The 21,181-nt window shown below is 39.9% G+C and overlaps 1 protein-coding gene across 1 annotated transcript in view; it reads right to left on the bottom strand.

Annotated features, from left to right (window-relative positions):
• Glud1 (glutamate dehydrogenase 1) overlaps window positions 1–21,181 on the bottom strand; it is a 37,147-nt gene that overhangs the window by 15,229 nt on the left and 737 nt on the right. Inside the window, exons 2-4 of the mRNA XM_057769663.1 lie at window positions 8,188–8,268; window positions 6,255–6,310; window positions 3,236–3,299 (exon numbers count right to left, since the gene is read on the bottom strand). Of these exons, the coding sequence (XP_057625646.1) occupies window positions 3,236–3,299; window positions 6,255–6,310; window positions 8,188–8,268 (201 nt within the window). The remainder of the gene's footprint in view (window positions 1–3,235; window positions 3,300–6,254; window positions 6,311–8,187; window positions 8,269–21,181) is intronic.

Here is a 21,181-nt window from a genome sequence, read left to right as displayed (position 1 = left end):
GACGCTTTTACTCAGGAAATACTCGTTTGATTTAGTGGGGTTGGTGTATAGGAAGGCTTTGGGCTTAGCTTTTAGTTCCCCAGAGCACAGCAAACTAAAATAAGTATGAGAATAGAAAACACTGGCCCACAGGTAGTGATAGTACCACTGCTGCGTCTAACACCACTGGATACGGTGAACTTTCTGAGCAACACATCAGTGATGATCAATCCAACTGCAAAACTATAATATAAAAATTATCTAGGATGAAAATTAAGTAAGATATGGCATAGCTACACAAAGTAAGTCAATAAAAAGTTGATTTTTTTTTTCGAGACAGGGTTTCTGTGTAGCTTTGGAGCCTGTCCTAGAACTCGTTCTGTAGACCAGGCTGGGCTTGAACTCATTGAGAACTGAGTGCTGGGATTAAAGGCGTGTACCACTGCACGGCAAAAAGTTGTTTTTTTTTTTTTTTTAAAACCTTGTAAATGACTTGAAATGATTACCAAACCCACAATGTAGAAAAAGGCAGGTTTCATATAGCTATGTATGCTCTCATTTACATAAAATTCTATTCTCTTCTTCCTTCCCTCTCTATCCCCCCTCCATGTTTGTCTACATACATATGTATACAGGTTTAGAAAGAAAGAAAGGTATCAATAACTTTTTACTATATTCTTGGATTTAAGCATTATAACTTTCTACCATATGCTGTTTGAATTATACATTATTTTCACTAAAAAATAACTTCAAAATTGCTCAAATTATTAAGTCCTCCATAAAATAAAGATACTAGATACTAATTTTCTGAACAAATTGTGATAAGAATACAAGATTGGCAGAAGAAAACCTTCAAGTAAAGGTTCAAGTTTTATGCCCCAACCTAATCTGCCACTCCACAGTCTTGTTTGACTTTCGGCATCTTTAAATCTAAGGAAGCGTAACCTCCACAAGCCTGTGTTCCACAGCGTGCTTCCATCTGAAGGACAGTTGTTCTACTCATCTACTTGTCTGCTGTGCTGACTTCCAGTTGACACTCAGGCTGTAGGTCAATACAACTTTGTTTAACTGTATTTCTTTCCTAAGCTACAAAGGAGAAATTGCTATCACATCTGTTTACAAATATCTAAGGAATATTATTCTAGTTTTCAGGAACATGTCTTGCTTCAGATAGCAATATGAACCTGTAAGTCTGAGGTCAGGTGTTTGTGAATCAGAAAGAGATTCTGAAAAAACATAAAGTCATGACTCCTGACTGATAAGCTATTTCACAAGTCACAAGGGAAGCAAGGAGAATTAGCCTAATGAGAAAACAATCTCCAAGTTTACTAAGCTGACACTGTACAGAAATAAACAGCCATTGTTGATCTACAAATGTTAAACATCATTTCCTTTTGTACAGGGACAACATTGTATTAAATATGTAACCATGTGGGTCTGATTACAGAAACTAAGTATACTAAAAAAAAACAAAAAACAAGGAAACAAAACAACAACAACAAAAAACCAACCAACTAAACCAATCAAACAAACAAAACTCCCCCATCCCCCCAAACAACCCAACAAATCAACATCCCTTATAATAGCCAAAAAGACTAGGGAGTTGTCTCTAGTCCTAAGAAAATGTGAAGCAATGCTTAAAGAAACAAGAGGCTCAACAAATAGAAAGATGTCCATGGCCACAGGCTGGAAGACTTAATTTGGTAAATATGGCAATCCCCACCCCAAAATGGTCTACAGATACAACACAATTCATATCAAAATCTTAGCTTTCCCCCACCCACATTCCATGGAATTTGACAGACTCATCCTAAACCCACAAAATTAACAGGGTAAGAAAGAATTCAGACTGAGTCACAGTGGAGAACTCTGCAGAAAGGGAAGTGAGAAAACAGAGAAGCTCTGAGAGTTTGCCCTCTACACACAAAGGGGCCAAATGATTCATATTTACAGCTTGCCCTCGCCCTCTTTCGGAGTTCCAATGAGTCACTTTTTACTTTTTGGAGCTGTCATAACTAAACTGGCAAACACTCTAGATGCAATAGCTATGACTGAATGAAGCCTAAACAAAAGGGTGTTAAAACAGAATTAAGATTTTAGGTTAAGAGGAAATGCACTATTTAAATGACCACGAAGGCATCGCCAGGCTGAGTCATGATTTCAGTTCACCATGTTGAAAGCATCCCTATAGGCAACAGTTAGGGGCTCATTAACTTCTGCTGGCAAATGTTCCTGTGCAATGAGGCCCAAGTAAGCATCACAACAGTGTTCATAAGGCAGTCAAAAACTCTGCTTTTAGACCAAGTCTCATAACATTCTACCTTTCCGCATATTATTAATCCATTTATTTCATATCTTTTTTCCTAAAAACAGGGCAAGGGTCAAACTATAGCTTACTTTCATAGGAACATGTCATTGGTGGAGGAAACATGGAGGGAAAACACAGGGTAGGAAAGCAGAGTTAAGAGTATGGTTGTGTGCCCCAACCTCCTTTTCAGCCAGTTTTCTTTTAACACTTTACTGAGTAACATTAATTATTTTATTTAAATAAACCAGAAGTCTTCTAGACCAAGAAATATGAGACAAACTGCTTAGAAATCAGAGTAAATAACATATATACATTAAAGAATATTCATATCTCACAAAGAACGTAACAAATACAAGGCAATAAAAACTATCAAGCAAACAGAAGTACCCCTAGAAATTTAGCAAGCTTTGCACACGACCCTCTAACTAACTTGAGCACTCCTCAGAGACAGTGATGGTGCTTGGATTATTGAGTACATTACACCAGCCTCACTGTCAGTTCCCAGTGAACACCTCATGCATACTAAAAAGGAATAGCTAATTCATATTTAAAAAACCACTGGTTTCAAATGATATCAGATTTTTATGGCTTTGGGAAAAAACTGGATGGTTATTTAAAAAAAACATTTTTTTAACATGTTAAAATATTGCTATAAATCCAGTATTAGTAGTCATGGCCTTTTCCATGTTTCAGAAAAGAATACAAACAAGGCAGGAGAGATCTCTCCTTGGTGTCCTTGGCCCACATTGCGTGATGAGAACCCGCACTTGCCTACTGAAGATGTGTCAAAAACAGCCAAGATATGTCTATGAGATCTATAAGGAAACTTGGTTCTGGAAGGGAAAGGACAACTACATCCAGACATTTTATAAAGGCAGGAGTTTAATTCAAGACCACTACTTGCTAGGTTTTTCTACCTTATACAGAAACACATAGAGCAATACATACCAATAAAACCCTTCTTTGCCAGCTCCATAGTGAATCTCCGTGTGATCTTTTCTAATTCATTATCCTGCAGAGAGATAGAGATAGAGATAGAGAGAGATAGAGAGAGAGAGAGAGAGAGAGAGAGAGAGAGAGAGAGAGAAAGAAAACAATGAAAAACATTTTGATTCAAAAATCAAACGGAGAGGATTTTTATCCTGCTTTCTATGTAAAGAGCATTTCCACATCCCCTCATGTACTACAGAGTACAACTTGTAGAGCAGGCATGATTTACTATTTTGTTTTTGTTTTGTTTTGAGACAGAGTTAATAACGTAGGCAGACCTTGAACTTGCTATGTATCTCAAACTGGTTAAAACAACCAGAGGTCAGTAATCCTAGTCCCCCACAAAAATGATTTTAAAAGGCCTCCTGAACTACAAAGAGATCAAGGCAACTCTATGAAACCCTGTCTCAGAATGAAAACGTAAAGAGGGATGAAAAGATAAGAGTTTAGTGGTAGAGCGCTGGCCTAGTATATGAGGATCAGAGCCTGGGTCCAATCTTCAGTCCTTTGGGTGTGTGCTTGTGTACATAGGTGATGAAGGCATGACTGATTTGAGAGTCTTACTATAAGCGAGTCAACCCTGACTCGTGCTGAACTTGTTATACGGTCTATATATATTGGCTGTATGACCTTAGAGATCCACCTATACCTGCCAGGTATGGAGAATATAATTCCAGTGCTGGGGATACTGAGGCAGAAGGATCTAGAGACAGATATAGGCTATGTAGGGAGACTCTGTCTAAAAACAAAAAGGAAAAATGCTGTTAAAGCAGAATATGACAGTGGGTCCTTGCAATTCCAGCAGCTGAGAGGTAAAAGAAAGATTACTGAGTCTGAAGTCACTCTAGAGTACAAATAGTAAGCACCAGGCCAGTCAGGGCTTCTTAGTGATATCAACCCCAAATCCTTTCTTCCTTCTGTTTCTGTCTCTCATACACATACAAAATAATTATATCTATATAGACCTATGTGGGTCATGCCTGTATTTTCATTTACATGTTAAATGCTTGTAATCTTGGGTCTCAGGAGGACTGCAGAGGATGAGGTCAGCCGGGGCTATAGAGTGAGTACCTGTCTCAAAAAACAAAACAAAACTCATGCACAAAACGAGATGGGGGTTTAATAAAGATGTTTTAATACAGGCATGAGGGCTAACAGAAAGGTACTCAAAAAAGAAAAAAAAAGGGGGGGGGCAAGACACATTTGAGAGCATGGGTGTGTCTGTGTACCCCTGGCTGCGCTGGAATGTTGCTCTATAGACCAAGCTGGCCTTCAACTCAGAGATCCACCTGGTTCTTGTCTACCAAGTACTGGGATTAAAGGTGTGCACTGCCACCACCATCTGGTGAGTGTGCGATTCTTAAAAGAGCTATAAAAATAAGACACACCCTCATCTAAATGTACCACATTTTCTTTATCTATTCTATGGTTGAGGGGTCTAGGTAGTTTCCAGGTTCTGGCTATCACGAATAATGGTGCTATGAACATAGATGAACAAAAGTCCCTGTAGTAGGATTGAGCATCCTTTGGGTATATGCCCAAGAGTAGTATTGCTGGGTCCTGAGGTAGGTTGATTGCCAAATTTCTGAGAAACCATCATACTGATTTTCAGAGTGGTTGTCCAAGTTTGCATTCCCACCAGCAATGGAGGAGTGTTCCCCTTACTCCACATCCTCTCCAGCATAAGCTATCATTGGTGTTTTTGATCTTAGCCATTCTGATTGGTGTAAGATGGTATCTTAAGAGTCATTTTGATTTGCATTTCCCTGACAGCTAAGGATGTTGAACATTTCCTTAAATGTTTTTTGACCATTTGAGATTCTTTTGTTGAGAATTCTCTGTTTAGTTCTGTACCCCATTTTTAATTGGATTATTTGGAATTTTGATGTCTAATTTCTTGAGTTCTTTATATATTTTGGAGATCAGTCCTCTGTCTGATGTAGGGTTGGGAAGATCTTTTCCCACTCAGTAGGCTGTCTTTTTGTCTTATTGACTGTGACTTTTGTTTTACAGAAGCTTCTTAGTTTCAGGAGGTACCATTTATTGTTGTTCTCAGCGTCTGTACTACTGGTGTTATATTTAGGAAGTGGTCTCCTGTGCCCATGCATTGGGAACCTATTCTCTTCGGATGCTCAGCTTAGATATAGTAGGGTGGTCTTGGACCTCCCCCAAAGCAATGTGCTTTACCCTCTCTGAGGATTAGATGGGGGTGGTGGTGGGAAAACTGGAGGGGATAGAAGGAGGGGAGAGAGTGGGAACTGGGACTGGTATGTAAAATGAAAAAAGATAGTTTATTTTCTTAAAAAAAAAAAAAAAGAAAGGAATAAGATACACCAAGTGTGGGTGACAGGAATCTCAAGGAAGTCATCAACAGGTGAATTTCAGAGGGAATAAAAATCACAATTATTATGTTTGTATACAAATCTTTAATTTAGTCTATGTTGATCATTGAAGCAATCAGTTTTAATTAACGTGTAACTAACAGAATAAGTAAGATGTTTATTAGTTATTTATTAGTAAAAAAAATCTCTATATTAGAACTTCAACTCAAAATTTTATTTATTTATTTTTGGTTTTAAGACAAAGTTTCTCTCTATGGCTCAGGCTATCCTGGAACTCACTATGCAGATCAGGCTATCCTTGAACCCAAAGATCTGACTGTCTCTGCTTCCCAGGCCTGGGAATTAAAGGTATGTTCTACCACACACAGCTTAAAACTGCAGATCAAAATTTTAAAGCATATATATATATATATATATGAATATGAAAATATTAAGTATCAAGTAAGAAAAAGTTCATTGGGGCAAACAAGCAGACAAACACATATGGCAAAATACACTACTTAGCTAATTCATTATTAATTCAATAGTTATTTGTTTTTCTATTCATTCAGGAAAGCAATGGAAACCATTACTCTCACTGACATGAGGAACACAATTTTAGGCCTCGTGTATACAAACACCACTTGGATACTTACTGTATAGTTCTTGGGATTGATCTTAACACCTGCTTTAGCACCTCCAAATGGCACATCTGAAAGAGAAGACTAAAAGATGTTGTTCCATATAAAACTTAAATAGTATAAAAACTTTATAATACCGGGGAGCAATCTTCAACTGCTTATTTCTTACATTTCAGATTTTTAATTTACATATACACAATTAGACTTCTTGAGGATGGGCTCCAACTCTAGATGGGAATTCCATGTTTCATATACACATAGACTACAGGTAATGGTGTAGGCATTTCACTATCACCTACATTTTGATAATACCCACTGCTATGATCAGATATGGTACTTTCTACTGGGAGCATCATCTTGGTGTTTACATAATTTCAGATTCTGAAGCATTTCAAGTTAGGAATACTCAACCTTTATTACAAAAATGTATGACTCTCTCTCTTTTTTTAATATTTATTTATTTATTATGTATACAATATTCTGTCTGTGTGTATGCCTACAGGCCAGAAGAGGGCACCAGACCCCATTACAGATGGTTGTGAGCCACCATGTGGTTGCTGGGAATTGAACTCAGGACCTTTGGAAGAGCGGCAATGCTCTTAACCTCTGAGCCATCTCTCCAGCCCGTATGACTCTCTTAATTCTAGGAAATTCCAGAAATAAATCCAGCACTGAAGCTATAGCTCAGTTGACAGAGTGTCTGCCTAACAGGCAAACGCCCTGGGTTCAATTATTAGCATCACAGAAAACAAAGACATTAAAAAGGTGTTAATTAGGGGCTGGAGAGATGGCTCAGAGGTTAAGAGCACTGACTGCTCTTCCAGAGGTCCTGAGTTCAATTCCCAGCAACCACATTGTGGCTCACAACCATCTATAATGAGATCTGGTGCCCTCTTCTGGCATGCAAGCATACATAGGAGGAATGTTGTATACATAATAAATGAATCTTTAAAAAAAAAAAAGTGTTAATTAGATTTGAAGGGTATACTCATTCATTTTCCTTCTACTTTGATTTGATCTTATTTATAGAGTATGGATAAGCATTTAAAATAGAGATCTATGTTTAAAGAAAATCCAGTTAGCTTTTATAAAAATTTCACTGCTTAAGGAAGTTTGGAAATGATGACAAAGTTTTGTATTTCCTTAATCAATGTTTCTCCTACATGTAATGTGTTACATACTGATGTATCCATCTATGATGGTCTATACTACACATGCACAGATAGAAATAAGGGAGAAAACTGTCCACATTTCCTATAGCCTCTGCAGAGATCCTGAGCAGTAGGTCTTGGTGTAATTCAGAAACAGAGAAGAGTATTAAATCATATTCAAGAATTAAAAGGAAAGAAAGAAAATAAAAGGACTAAGCCAGGTCTGGTGGCATACACCTTTAATCCCAGCATTTGGGAGGCAGAGAGGAAGATCTCTGTGAATTCGATGCCACGATGCAGAAGAGGTCTACATGGAGCATTCGAGGCCAGTCAGGGCTATCTAGTTTGAGACCCTACCTAAATAAACAAACAAGGCCCTTTAAAAATAAAACAAAACAGTTCTGTCAAAACATTATATATATTTGGATTTTTAAGACAGGATTTCTCTGTGTAACAGCCTTGCTTGTCCTAGAACTAGCTCTGTAGACCAGGCTGGCCCTGAATGCCAAGATCTGCCTGCCTCTGCCTCAAGAGTGCTGGGATTAAAGGTGTGTGCTACCATACCTAGTTGTTAATTATTTTATAGCATACTAAAAGTAGTCTTGGGGCCAATAAGTTGGTTCATCAGGTAACAGTACTTATAAACCTGACAATTTGAGTTTGATTCCAGGAACCCAAGTAAACGAAATAGGAGAGAACTCTACAATGTTGCTCTGACCTCCATACACATATATCATAATAGATATAGTAGTAAGAAGTAACCTGGCCTATGAAGACATTTCTTCGGAGTCACTTACCGACCACAGCACACTTGTACGTCATTAAAGAAGCCAGCGCTTTCACCTCATCCACACTCACGTCAGTGCTGTAACGGATACCTGGGGATATTGTCATTTAAAAAAGGTATCAGGGGAAGAATTAATTATATTTAGAACAAACTTCTGGAAAGTTAATTAAAAATAATAGCTATAAATTGAAAATGTCTACACCATTTATATTTTACAGCCGCACCTGAAATATGTATAAGAAAATCATAAAAAACAAAAAGAAAAGCTGGTAAATAGACACCAAAGAGTTACAGAATGGGCACTAAATTAATTAATTTAATGTATTCTATGGCCAAGAGTGGTTTTGAAGTCTATATTTGCTTATAAAGGGATTTAAAGATGACCAAAACATTGTCTTTGCCCTTAAGGGACTTACAGATCAGTAGATAAAAGCAGTAACTAATTTCATAAAGACAAAAGTTCTCTCCCTGGGTGAAGGCAAGGCCGTGGGCCTAGTGGGCAAAAGTATTTGCTGAGAAAGTCTGACTAAAGGAGCTGGATCCCTGAAAGGTAAGCAAAAGAAGAGAACAGACTGCTGGAGGTATTTTATCATCTTCACAATGTGCTCTGGCATGGTGTGCCCACACTTCAGACAAAGAATTCAACAACAACAAAGTTATCTCCAGGGTATGGAGAGAAGGCTCAGCAGTTAAGGGCACTCAATCTTCCAGAGGACCTAGGTTTAGTTCCCAGGACTCCTATGGCAGCTAACAACTGCCTGCAACTCCAGTTCTAAGGGATCCAACTACAGATGTGGGACATAAACAGACAACACATCTATACACATAAAATAAGAATAAAACAATTATCTCTAGTCAATACCTTAAAAGAAAAATCACGAACAGGGTTTCATATGGCCAAGGCTGACTTGATCATCCCAAGTGCTGAGGTCACAGCACTGCACTATGCTATATTTCTGTTATGGCGTATTAATTTTCCTTTCACTCCTCCCTAGCTCGGGGGATTTGGTAACAGCGATCTCAAAGCAGGCAAATGAACAGTCACTGGCTTTGACACATTCAGTCTGATTACCATATGTGTAAGTCTAGCACTCAGGAAGCTGAGGCAGCAGGACTGGCAGGACTTTGAGCCAGCTTGGGCTATATAGTGAGTTCCAGGTCAGTCTGGACTCCATAGTGAGAACCTGATAGCCCCAAATGTATCCCTACATATCATGAAAGGACTAAAATAGAGCACTATGAAGTACCAATCCTAACTAAGCCAGGCATGGATGGCAAAGCATGTTGTTGGCAATCCAGCACTCAGGAGGCTGACGCTGGATAACCGTCATGAGTTTGAGTGCAGCCTAGGCTATTCAGTGAGCAGTCAGAACCTATCCTAAATGAAACAAAACAAAATTAGTTGAAAGGTAATCCAGGAAAATAAGTTTGCAAGTAAGATGAAATAGTTTTGTAACAAAATTTTACTTAAATGCTAATTCTTTTTTTTCAAATTTCTGGAAGAACTATAACATGTAAAGTGTGCTGAAGCACCAGGCATGGTGGTGCACACCTCTGATCCCCCAGCATTTGGGAGGCAGAGATAGGTGGATCTCTGAGTTCAAGGCCAGCTTGGTCTACAGATCCAGGACAGTCAAGGCTACACAGAGAAACGCTGTATCACAAACACACAAGCAAATAACTATGCCAAAGCAAAAACTAAGTTTAGTGCCTTGCCCAGGTGACAAGTTTACGTACCTGGAGAGGAGGAGACACTACTATTCTTTTTTTTTTTTTTTTTTTTTTTTTTAAGTATTTTCGAGACAGGGTTTCTCTGTAGCTTTTTGGTTCCTGTCCTGGAACTAGCTCTTGTAGACCAGGCTGGCCTCAAACTCACAGAGATCTGCCTGCCTCTGCCTCCCGAGTGCTGGGATTAAAGGCGACACCACTATTCTTAACTGGGGAGAAGGGTTGTGGAACTTTTAGCATAGAACCCTGCACTGTGAACTCCATTGTCAACTAACTACTAATTACTGTCACAAGTAATTACCAAGTAGCAGCACACATCAAAGTAATTTATAGGCAGGGTCTTGCTGCACAGCTTAGGCTGGCCTTGGCTGAACCTGCTATCCTCCTGCCTCTGTTTTCCAAGTGCTGGGATTATGGCTGTGAAGCAATTTACTTTTTCAAAAGGGTATATTTTACAGAAAACCAAACACACACTAATTAGCCTGGCTTTATTACTTTTCAAGATAAACTGGAGAATTTTTTAAATTCTTATTTGTTAAAATAGGAATCCAAATTATTGCTGGGTGTGAGCATGTCTGCAATCCAAACACTCAAGAGGAGGGTTTGTGGCTAGTCAGGACTAGTGATTTCCAGGCGAGTCTCAACTACATAGGGAGACTTGTCTCAGAAAAATGAAGAGCTGCAGATGTATCCTAGATAGAGCAATTACCCAGCACTCAAAAAGCTCTGGGTTTGGCACCCAGAGCTGCAAAACAAAACCAGCCAACCAATTTCCAACCAACCAACTGCCAGTGAGATGGCTTAGCAAGTAACAGTGTTTGCCACTAAGCAATACTTGCCTTCAATCCCTGGGACCCACATGGCTTAGATAACTGCTATGCATGTGCTGTGGCACCCCAACATACACAAATAAATAAATCAATCAAACAATTATTATACATATTATCTAAATCTCTTACACATACTATCTAAAAATTACTAATGTCCTTTTATTACAAAAATCTTGGAAAGACAACAGTTAGAAATTGAGACTATAATAAAACACATGTTTCCAATAGATGGACCTCAGGAACTTGATTGTGAAGAAAATTTTCCAACTCCACCCATGTGGAGTTCTTAGTCACACCACAGGCATTTTCCTGCAGACTATGAACTAAAGAGAAACTTCTGTGGAGTAGGGCACGGGAGGAGTGTCAGAAAGAGATTGTGCTACCTGGGATCAAGAACGTTTTCTTTGCAAGCTTTCTAATTAATCTTAGTACACATGTACTTTTACTCCCGGTCTACGAAGCACTGCATAGTTGAGCTGTCGAGATCTCAAAATAAACCCCAGTAAAACAAGAGATAACCTACACTCCAGGAAAGCTAGTTATTCTCCCTCTGGGATCCAAACCCAAACCTTGGAAATTCTTCACCACATCTGAATAGACATTTAAGATATTTATGTAAGAACAGGACTGCACTGCTAATTCAGTTGAGGAATTAGCACAATCGGAGTACAAGAAGAGCACTATAATTCTAGAAACAGGAAGGCAAATCTGTAGCGTCTACTACTGCAGTTGGCATGACTGCATTTGGAAAGAACTCATCTGAGTTTGGGGCAGCAGGGCTAGTAACTATAGTAGATCAGCGCTAAGAGGAATGGGTGGATATAGAGGGTTTTAACAAAAAGCAGTGGCTCCACTGACCACCTAGAATGGGCAACGGGTAGATTTACAGATCTGTAAAGAATGGATATCATCAGAGGAGGGGCCTCAAATCTAGGGCCATGTTCTGTTCTGCCGACAAAATAATCTATGCTCTAGTCCACCAGAGAAAACCACAAACACCACTGTGACAATGTTGATATTTACGGAAGAAGGGCAGAGTCTTCATTAAGGTTCCTACTACTATGATAAAACACCATTACCATAAATAACTTGGGGACAAGGGGTTGGAGAGATGGCTCAGCGGTTAAGGGCATTTATTCTTCCAGAGAACCTGGGTTCAATTCCCAGAACCCACATGGCAACTTACAACTGTCTGTAATTCCAGTTCCAGGGGATGATATCTTCACACCAAAGCACATAAAATAAAGGTCAAATAAATTATTCAAAATAAAAAACTCAGGGAGAAAAGGATTTATTTCAGATTATACTTCCACATCACTGTCTATCATTAAAGGAAATCAGGGCAGGGACCCAAACAGGGCAGGATACTGGAAGCAAGAGCTGATAACAGAGGTCATGGAGGAATGCTGCTCACTGGCTTGCTAAGTCTGCTTTCTTACAGCACCCAGAACCAGCAGACCAGGAATGACACTGCCCACAGTGAGCTGTGCCCTCTCACATAAATTGCTAATCAAGAAACTGCACCAACTGCACCACAGCTTATCCACAGGCCAATTTCTCAACTGAGGTTCCCTTATCCAAGCTGCTCTAGCTTGTGTCAAGTTAACTTAAAACTAGCCAGCACAGGCAGGGACAGCATGAAAAGTTGAGGCAGGGGAGCCTTTGAAATGAGACAGTTTATTCTTAGAAAGTTAATTTTGACTTCCACATTTTATACCAATGAAATGCAGCAGATATATGCAAACTACACATAGCACAACACACTATTTTAATAGCTTTTACTATCAAAAACACATTTTCATTATTTTATGCGTACCCGTGTTTTGTCTATATGTGTGCCTGTGGATCATAGACATGCCTGGTGCCTACACAGAGGGCAGAAGAGGTCATCAGATCCTCTGGAACTGGAGTTACAGATAATTGTGAGCTGCCATGTGGGTGCTGGGAATTGAACCTGGTCCTCTTGCAGTGCTCTCATTCTCAGCCCCTGAGCCCTATTCCAGCCCCTCTACGCTGCTTATTAATTACCACAATCTTCAGCATGCTTAGGAATTACCGGTGGACTCTATGTAGTTCAAGTTAACCTCAGTTGCCTGTGTGCTGGGATTACAGGCATGCATCATCACACCAACTTGTCACCCCACTTTATACTTAGTTTAGCATCAAATATGCTGGGGTTGACAGTGTAGGTCCTTGTCCTAAGAAGGACTGTGTAAAAGTACACATCATCTGGAGTAGATCGGCAGGCCAGCACTCAGGAAACAGACAGAAGGATTAGTCCAAGTCCAATGCCAGACTGGACAACATCGTAGCAGACAGTTATAGAGCTACAACATATCTAAAAAGAACAAAAACCAGGGCCAGGAAGACAGCTCAGCAGGTCAAAAGTTCCATCCCTGGGATCCACATGGCTGAAAGGGAGGACCAGATTCTTACAAGTTGTCCTCTGACTTCCATGTCTACACCCCAAGCCCCACAACGTAAGTAAAACAAAACAAAGCCCACAGAAATAAGAACAAAAACAAAGCAAACCAATCTCCCACCCCTTCAAAACTAGCTGGAATTGCCATAGCAATAGAGAAAACAAACCACCAGCTCATTACATAAAAAAAAAAAAAAAGACTGAAAACCACAACTGACGGCTTGACATTTTCTTCCTTTTTCTAGGTGAACCAAAACCAAACACACTGACACATCCTTAGCTACCATCCTTTTGTATGATGAATCAGTAATTAAACATTTATGGAAACTCAAATATTTTTTTAAAAATTACTTGAACTGGGATTTCCTTAAAGAGGCATAGTTTATTCACCAGAAATTCAAATTCCAGCTGTATTCTAAATTATCTATTTAATAAACTAGAGTTCTAAGCTGTATATATAGCTCAGGGGTAGCCTGCTTGTGCCAGGTCCTGGACTTCATCACTATCACAGAAAGAAAAAGGGAAAGGAGGAAGGGAGAAGGGAAAGGAGGAAGGGAGACCAATGAACTTACTTGGCACTGCCAAGGGAACTCTTTGTTTAAGAAGGCAGGGAGGGGCCTTTTAAGAACTGCTAACCCACTACTGTACCAACTCATTTTAGCCACTTTAAAGAGACAAACTTAAGCTTCCTGAGAAACAAAGTTTAGCCTCTTTACTAAAAATTTAAATTATGTCTTACACATGAATGCTTTTAAAATTATAATCTAAGTCACTTGATTAGCACTTGTGACCAGTCTTCTCTGGGAGTAGGCATTCGCAGTAACATCAATCTATATCCTGGAAATGGGGAAACACAATTAATTAAATCATCCCAAATGATCTGTGTTTGTAACTATGAACAATGTAGCTGTCTCTGTGCTTAAGGCTTACCTGACAGATGGGAGATTATGCATTAAAAAGGGGATCTTTTAAAATGTTTAAATACAAAAATTTCTACATATTTTTTCTTCTCACAATGACTTAGTCAGTCTTTTATCACCAACAGGTGTGGTGCTAAACCACTGAGTATAAAGTTGGATGACAGCTAGGTATGACGGTACATGCCTGCAATCCTAGCACACAGGCAATTGAGGCCAGCCTGGGCTATATAGTCAAAATGATACTTCTGACCTCCAGATGAAGTTGGGTAACAATAGCAAAAGGCAACTGTAACTATAACTTGTTAAGAAAAAATTAAAAAGCCTGAAGGGTTAAAACCTCAGCTATCTAGTTTCAGTGGGTCGCCTGAGAATAAGAGCAGAATTACTATTGCAGAAAGGGAGGCAACTGACCACAGAAACAACTGTCAAGAGGGCCCATATACTATGGAAGGTGTAGTCAAGAAAAATACATGCGTGCGCTTTATACATCATTTCACATAATATAGCCTTAAATTTTTATAAAGCCTTATCTCTAAAAAAAAAAAAAAAAAAAAATCTTTTTTTTTTTTTTTTTAAGCCGGGTGGTGGCTCACACCTTTAATCCTCTTTAGTACTCAAGAGGCAGAGGCAGGCGGATCTCTGTGAGTTCGAGGTCAGACTGGTCTACAGAGTGAGTGACAGGACAGACTTTAAAACTACACAGAGAAACTCTTCGCAAACAAAACAAAGCAAACAAAAAAGGAAACATTCTAATTATTTGTGTATGTGCACTTGCGCCCGTGTGTGTGTGTGTGTGTGTGTGTGTGCACCTGTCCCAATATGTGTGTGAAGGTCAGAGGACAATCTGGAGTTACTTCTCTCCCACCATGTGGATCCCAGGGATGGAAGTCAGGTCATCAGGCTTGGTAGCAAATGCATTAACCTGATGAACCATTTTGCTAACCCCTATTGCTTTTGCTGGGTTATGTTCTAAAACTTCTAGGATGATTGAAAGTATGAAAGATACCAAACCCTTTAAATAATACTATGTATCTCTTACCCACATACACATACCATATAAATTATTACTTTTCAATTTTAAAAATATATTTTCTAGAATAAATTTATGCACTTTTTAAATTAATTAATTAATTAATTAATTTTTTTTTTTTTGCCTGCCTGCACATCTATGCACTAAGAGCATGCCTGGTGCCCATGGAGGCCAGAAGAGGGCATTGGATCACCTGGAACTGGAGTTACAGGCAGTGTTGAGCTGCTGTGCACTGAGAATAGAACCAGGGTCATCTGAAAAAGCAGTTGCCCTTAATAGGGGAGTCATCTCCTGAACCTCAATTCATTTTATTTTTTAATGTTTTGAGATTGTGGCTTTGCAGGCTTGGCCTCCCTCCTACCTCAGCCTCCTATGTGGTGGGATTGTGGGTGTGAACCGTCACACTTGGCAAAGGAAGCACTTTTCGGCTGCTCTTTGGCATATTTAATTGCTAACACCATCACAAAGCATAGGAAATATGAATATGGTAAGATAAAGGTATGGCCATGAGTAGGCAGTCAGCATGAGATTTTATGCCACTTCCTAGAATGGTACACAAGTTGAGACCATTAATGGCCTATTCCTGGGATATTCTATTTAATACATTTGGACTATGGTTGAATGGGCCTTTCAGGTGGGGGCTGCTGTTGCCCCATTCTGTCCCTAGTATCATTATTTTCTACCAATCTTAGACTGGAAACTTTGTGGTTTTCTTTGGCTTTTCCTGTCTTCATCTCATATATACTCACTAAGGAATACCACCCTTCCTTCAAAATATTTTATATTTTAATTTACTTCATTTCCCTTCCTTACTATTATTACCTATCACTTTCATTCTTAGTTATGATGCTGCTTAGTTTTCTGTAATCCGCTGCGTTTATTATTAGCCACTCAACAAAGTTATAAAAGGGAAACTACTTCCTGCCCATCACTTTTGACATCAAATGTATAGACTTCTGGGTTCTCTGTCAACACAAAGTAGGCACTCCCTAATTTAATTCATATCTAACATTAATCATCCAAAACTCAGACCTCATAGATTAAGGGTCAAAAATCTCACAAAAATCATCCTTCTTCAGATACTACTAGTTACAAGTACTAGGTTTGTACTGGGCAGTGATCGTGAGGCAGAGGCAAGTGGACGGATCTCTGTGAGTTCAAGGCTGGTCTGGTCTACAAAGTGAATTCCAGAATAGCTAGTGCTGTTACACAGAGAAACCCTGTATGAAACAAAACAAAACAAAACAAAACAAATAAAACAAGTACTGGGTTTGACTTGGATACAAACGAGGGGTTTCTACAGCCCCTCCTCAGGTTCCACTCCTAGAACTTGGACAAACGCTTTCCCTAAACTGAGGACACAGCGAAGGAATTTCTTCCCCAAGGAACTGGGGTACACCATCCTCCAGACATAATGGAAGCTCTTTGAGTTTCTCATTATCTTATCACCTTTATTCTTTTTTGGGGGGGCGGGGGACAGGACTCACTATAGTTGACCTGGAAATCTCTTAGAGACCAGCCTAGCCTTAAACTAAGAGCTAGCTATTCCTGTTTCTGTCCTCAGTATCTGTAACATTAGTGGATAAAAACTAATTTTCATAAACAACTTAAATTATCACATAATCAGGCAGTGGTGGTGCCATATGCCTTTAATCCCAGCACACCAGAGGGAGAGGCAGGCGGAGCTCTGTGAATTTGAGGCCAGCCTAGTCTACAAGAGCTAGTTCCAGGACAAGGTCCCAAAGCTATAGGGAAAACCTGTCTCGAAAAACAACAACAACATCATCACTGTGAAAAAAAAAATTTCTTTCTGTTACAAGCCCAAAGCTCACCTTTTCACTTCTTTTACACAAGCATTACTCACTACCCATTTTTCCTGAGTTCAGTGTGCACTGGGGCATGGCTTCTGATCTATGATGTGCCAGTTTTTATAGAGTGTGCTCTGTATGAGTGGCCTGTAACTAGTTAAGTGGATTCACACACACAAAGACTAGGAGTCAGGACAGTCTGTGGCACACACTGTCTCAGGTTTCAGAGCTCCTCATTTGTTAGCAATGGGGCTGGAGACACATGGCTTTTAGGAAAGGACAGGTCTTTATAAAGGCAAACAATTCTGTATTTAACCAAACAGTATTACAAACACTGCCTCACAGAGTGCTAAAGAATGGAGGAATCATCTGGCTTATAATACATGCTAAATTCTCTACTTTTTTTCATAGCAGCAACACAGTTACAGTCATGCTTTCAAAATATTAGAGGGTTGCATACGACACACATCTACTGCTCACCATCTCTAGTTAAATGGCCATTTGAGGAAGTTCTAACATAGCAGAAAGAACCACCAACAGGAAATTTTTGACTTAACAGATTTAAGGGCAAGTTAGAAGACAAAGAAAAGTGACTCCTATAACCACTTGATTGCTGAATTCTTCTAAGCTATTTTTACTTTAAAATGTCATTTTATGTGTATGAATGTTTTGCCTGCATGTGCACCACATGATGTCTGGTGCCTGAGGTCAGAAGCAGGCATCACATCATTGGAATGGGAGAGATGGATGGCTGAGTCACCATTGATACCAGGCATCATGTGGACTCAAACCAGGTCCTCTGCAAGAGCAGCAAGTGTGCTAACTGATGAGCTAGCTGTTCTCCGGCCCCCAAACTGATTTTTAAGATCTTTATGCTGAAACTGTTACTAGTACAATCTGCTGAGAAAGCTGTTCTCTTTCAGAATGTGTAGCTTCAGGAGGGATGCACACGGAGTGCTGAGGTAATGTGCCTACCAAAAGGTGGCTCTATCCTGGCAAATGACTGGGTGACATGATACACCCAGACATCACGTCCAATAGGAACAACCTCTACAATGCTTTAAAACATATCAGAACCTTTGAACAAGTCTTCTCAAATCAGTTGTTTATTATAATATCCATCTCTGCTACAAAATAAATTTCTTGGCTTTTTGAGACAGGGTCTGTCTACGTAGTCTAGGCTGGCCCTGAACTTCAGATCCCCCTGCTTTGCCTCCTCAGTGCTGGGGATTACAGAGTTAAAGGTGCACATTGCCATGCCTGGCTACTTGAATTCAGGGTCTTGAGTATGCTAGGCAAGGCTCCACTTACTTAGGTCACCGGTCCCTCTGTAAATCCTTACCAGAGGCAAATATGACTTGGAAAAACAGAACCACAAAACCAGGTTTATTAAATTATTTAGTTGGAATAAAGCACTCACAGGTACTCCCAGGTCTTAAAACTATCTTTTTATTATAGATTAGACTGCTGCTTCAACATAGAGCTTGTTTTCGTCTTCTGAATCAGGGTCTTACTGAGTAGCTCACGTTGAGCTTCAACTCACAACCTTCCTGGCTCAGTCCTCAGAGCTAGGATTGCAGGCAAGTTGTCACCAGGCCTGGTTCAACCTTGAGAACTTTATTTTAGGGAATTCAGGTCTAAGGTCACTGTGGAGAAAAGATTAGATATAGAAAGCTGAAGGCTGGGAAAAGGATGTCAAGGAACAGATGAGTGTTCCTTTAATGAACACTGGGAGATCTGGGCATGAGGGAGGGCACAGGCCTGAATTTCCAGCAAGCAGGAAACTGAGGCAGAAGAACAAAAACAAAATCTCCAAAACCCTGAGAGAGAAGACAGCTTACTTGGGGGTGGTAGAGACAGTGTAAAGACTACTGAACTATATAGGGATTATTTTTAAAAATGGGTTTTTTTGTTTTGTTTTGTTTTTTAATTCCAAGCACCTAATACATCCTGTATTTCTAAGACTGGAGGCTATGATTAACAACTTTCTCCATTTGAGAGATACGATCTCCTTCCTCTATTGCCCAGAGGCATCTCAAACTGTGTTCCAAAGATTCCCACGCCTCAGTCTCCTGAGTAGCTGGGGAAATAGTTGCATACTAAACAGTTGGCTTTTTGATATTTTTCTTAGATATAGAGAAAGATTTAGATTTCTGGCAGAGAAAATCCCCACTGAAAGGAAAGTAAGTTCCTCTTCTGTATGTTTTCTGCAAGAATGCTGAGTGTTAGTTAACTTTGAAACAAAGGATCAGGGCCATAGCACTCAGGTTTTGTTAACCATCTAATATAAACTGTTTATTTTCTAAAGGGCTTTCATGGCTATACCATCTTTCCAGTTCATAAAGTTTTTCAGATTCCTTAAGATGTTAAGTACATTTAACACTTTATAAAAACCACTTCTCTTCTTGCTGCATCATCATGCAGTGCGGTCACTGCTAACAAATTGGTTTCTCTGCTTCTGTTTCCTGGGACAGAACCACTCTTCCTCTCTTCCCATACCAGTTCCTTTGTAGAGAGACTGATCAACCGCACCTTTGACTCTGAGCAAGAGCTATGGCTACTGTAATCTGCGAAGGCTGATGGTATTTGCTGCTAGGTTCAGTCTTTTAGTAGTAAAACTGGGACAACAAGAGCATTTAAAACGACACACCATGGCAAACTTGAATTGCTTTAATGACTCTGGGGAGCTGTGACAAGACAGAAAGAGGTCTTGGGCTCAAAACTACCAAATCACAGGGAGCAGAAGTGCTCCCCTGAGAGTACAGAAAACGCTGCCCGCCCTTTGTAAAGACAAGGACAATTTAGCATTAGCAATACAACGCTCCTTGCTCCAACACCCTCACTAGCTGGGCAGGGGAGAACAAAAGTGTTCCTGGTTTGGGGAGTGAGGGAGTGGTAGGAAGAAGGAAGATGAAGTACAGTGGCCACCCATTTTATATGATTTTGGAACTGCACAGGAAATTAGAGGTCAAAGTGGCTCCAACAGCTTCTAGAAGAGGGAACTACTGAGCTAAGGGACAATGAGCCTCCAAAGGTAAATCCTTGATGTGGGTGGACTCAATGCAAATTTGGTAAATCATTGACCCCTTAGCCATAACCTTTGTTCCACCGCTGGGAACACCATCACAGCCTCAGTTTTTCTGGTGCAGAAACATTTCTATAATTTACCCCCATTTTAACTCAGCTGGTAGCAAAAAAGACTCCTGGATAGCAGAGGCAGACAACGGTCTACCCCACCTGGTTCTCTACCTATGGGTCACAACCCCACACAGGGCTCACATTTACATCATACATTAACATCACGATTCAAACAGCAAAATTACAGTTATGAAGTAGGAACGAAATAATTTTGTGGTTGGGGGGGTCACTACAACACGAAGAACTGTATTAAAGAGTCCCAGCATATCAAGAACCAGTAGTCTAGTCCAAACTCCCCTGTGCTCACTTGCCAGTCCAACCCCCATTAAGGCTCCCACTCAACAGCAAAAGAAAAAAGGTTGGTTTTTCTTTTACTCTTAGGTCATTCTTTTAGTACCTTTAAAGCTGTATTGTGAAATGTATTGGGTAGAAAATGAAAAGAAGGTTTTTTATTTGCCTAAAGAAAGCAATGTGCCTAGAAATGTCACTCACACTCACAATTTGAAACCACGGGATACCTCGATTACTACCAAATTTAACGGACTCAACTATCTAAGGACTCTACCTTTTGCCGAGGCTCAAATCTGGTACTAGCCAGGACAAGAACACACCCCCAAGGCTATTTCATTCTATTGGCTGGCAGGCAGTTCTGTAGTCTACACCCTTTAGATTTAATGTCAGGACGCCCTATGTTTGTCAGAAACGTTACACTGCTCGATTTTCTTTTCTTTCTTTTGCTTTCTTTCTTTCTGAAGGGAGGAAAGGGGCACAACACAAAAAGTCACCAGTGTAAAAATTCTATTAATTTATAAGATTAGTAAGATCCGTTGGTCAGTAAAACTTTCTAGATTCCAACTCCGAAAAGAAAAACATTTTCTCTGTTCTTATATCATCGGCCATTGGTGTTACGGGCTCACGCTGGGTGACAGGCGCCGAGGCCAAAAGGAAACCGGTGCAGTGTCCTCAGCGCAGACAGCATCAACACATGCAGAGGCCCGGGGTGAAGGGCTTGCCCAGAAAGAAGGCTGGCAAATTACGTGGTAGTTATAGGGCGGAAAAAAAAAATCAGTATCCTCTAAGGCTGCCACACCCTAGGCGGGGAGCTTGGAGGGGGGCACTGGCCTGCAG

This window comes from Chionomys nivalis, chromosome 5 (assembly GCF_950005125.1).
Source record: "Chionomys nivalis chromosome 5, mChiNiv1.1, whole genome shotgun sequence".
Taxonomy (NCBI): Eukaryota; Metazoa; Chordata; class Mammalia; order Rodentia; family Cricetidae; genus Chionomys; species Chionomys nivalis.
This window is presented reverse-complemented; position numbering and strand designations above follow the sequence as displayed.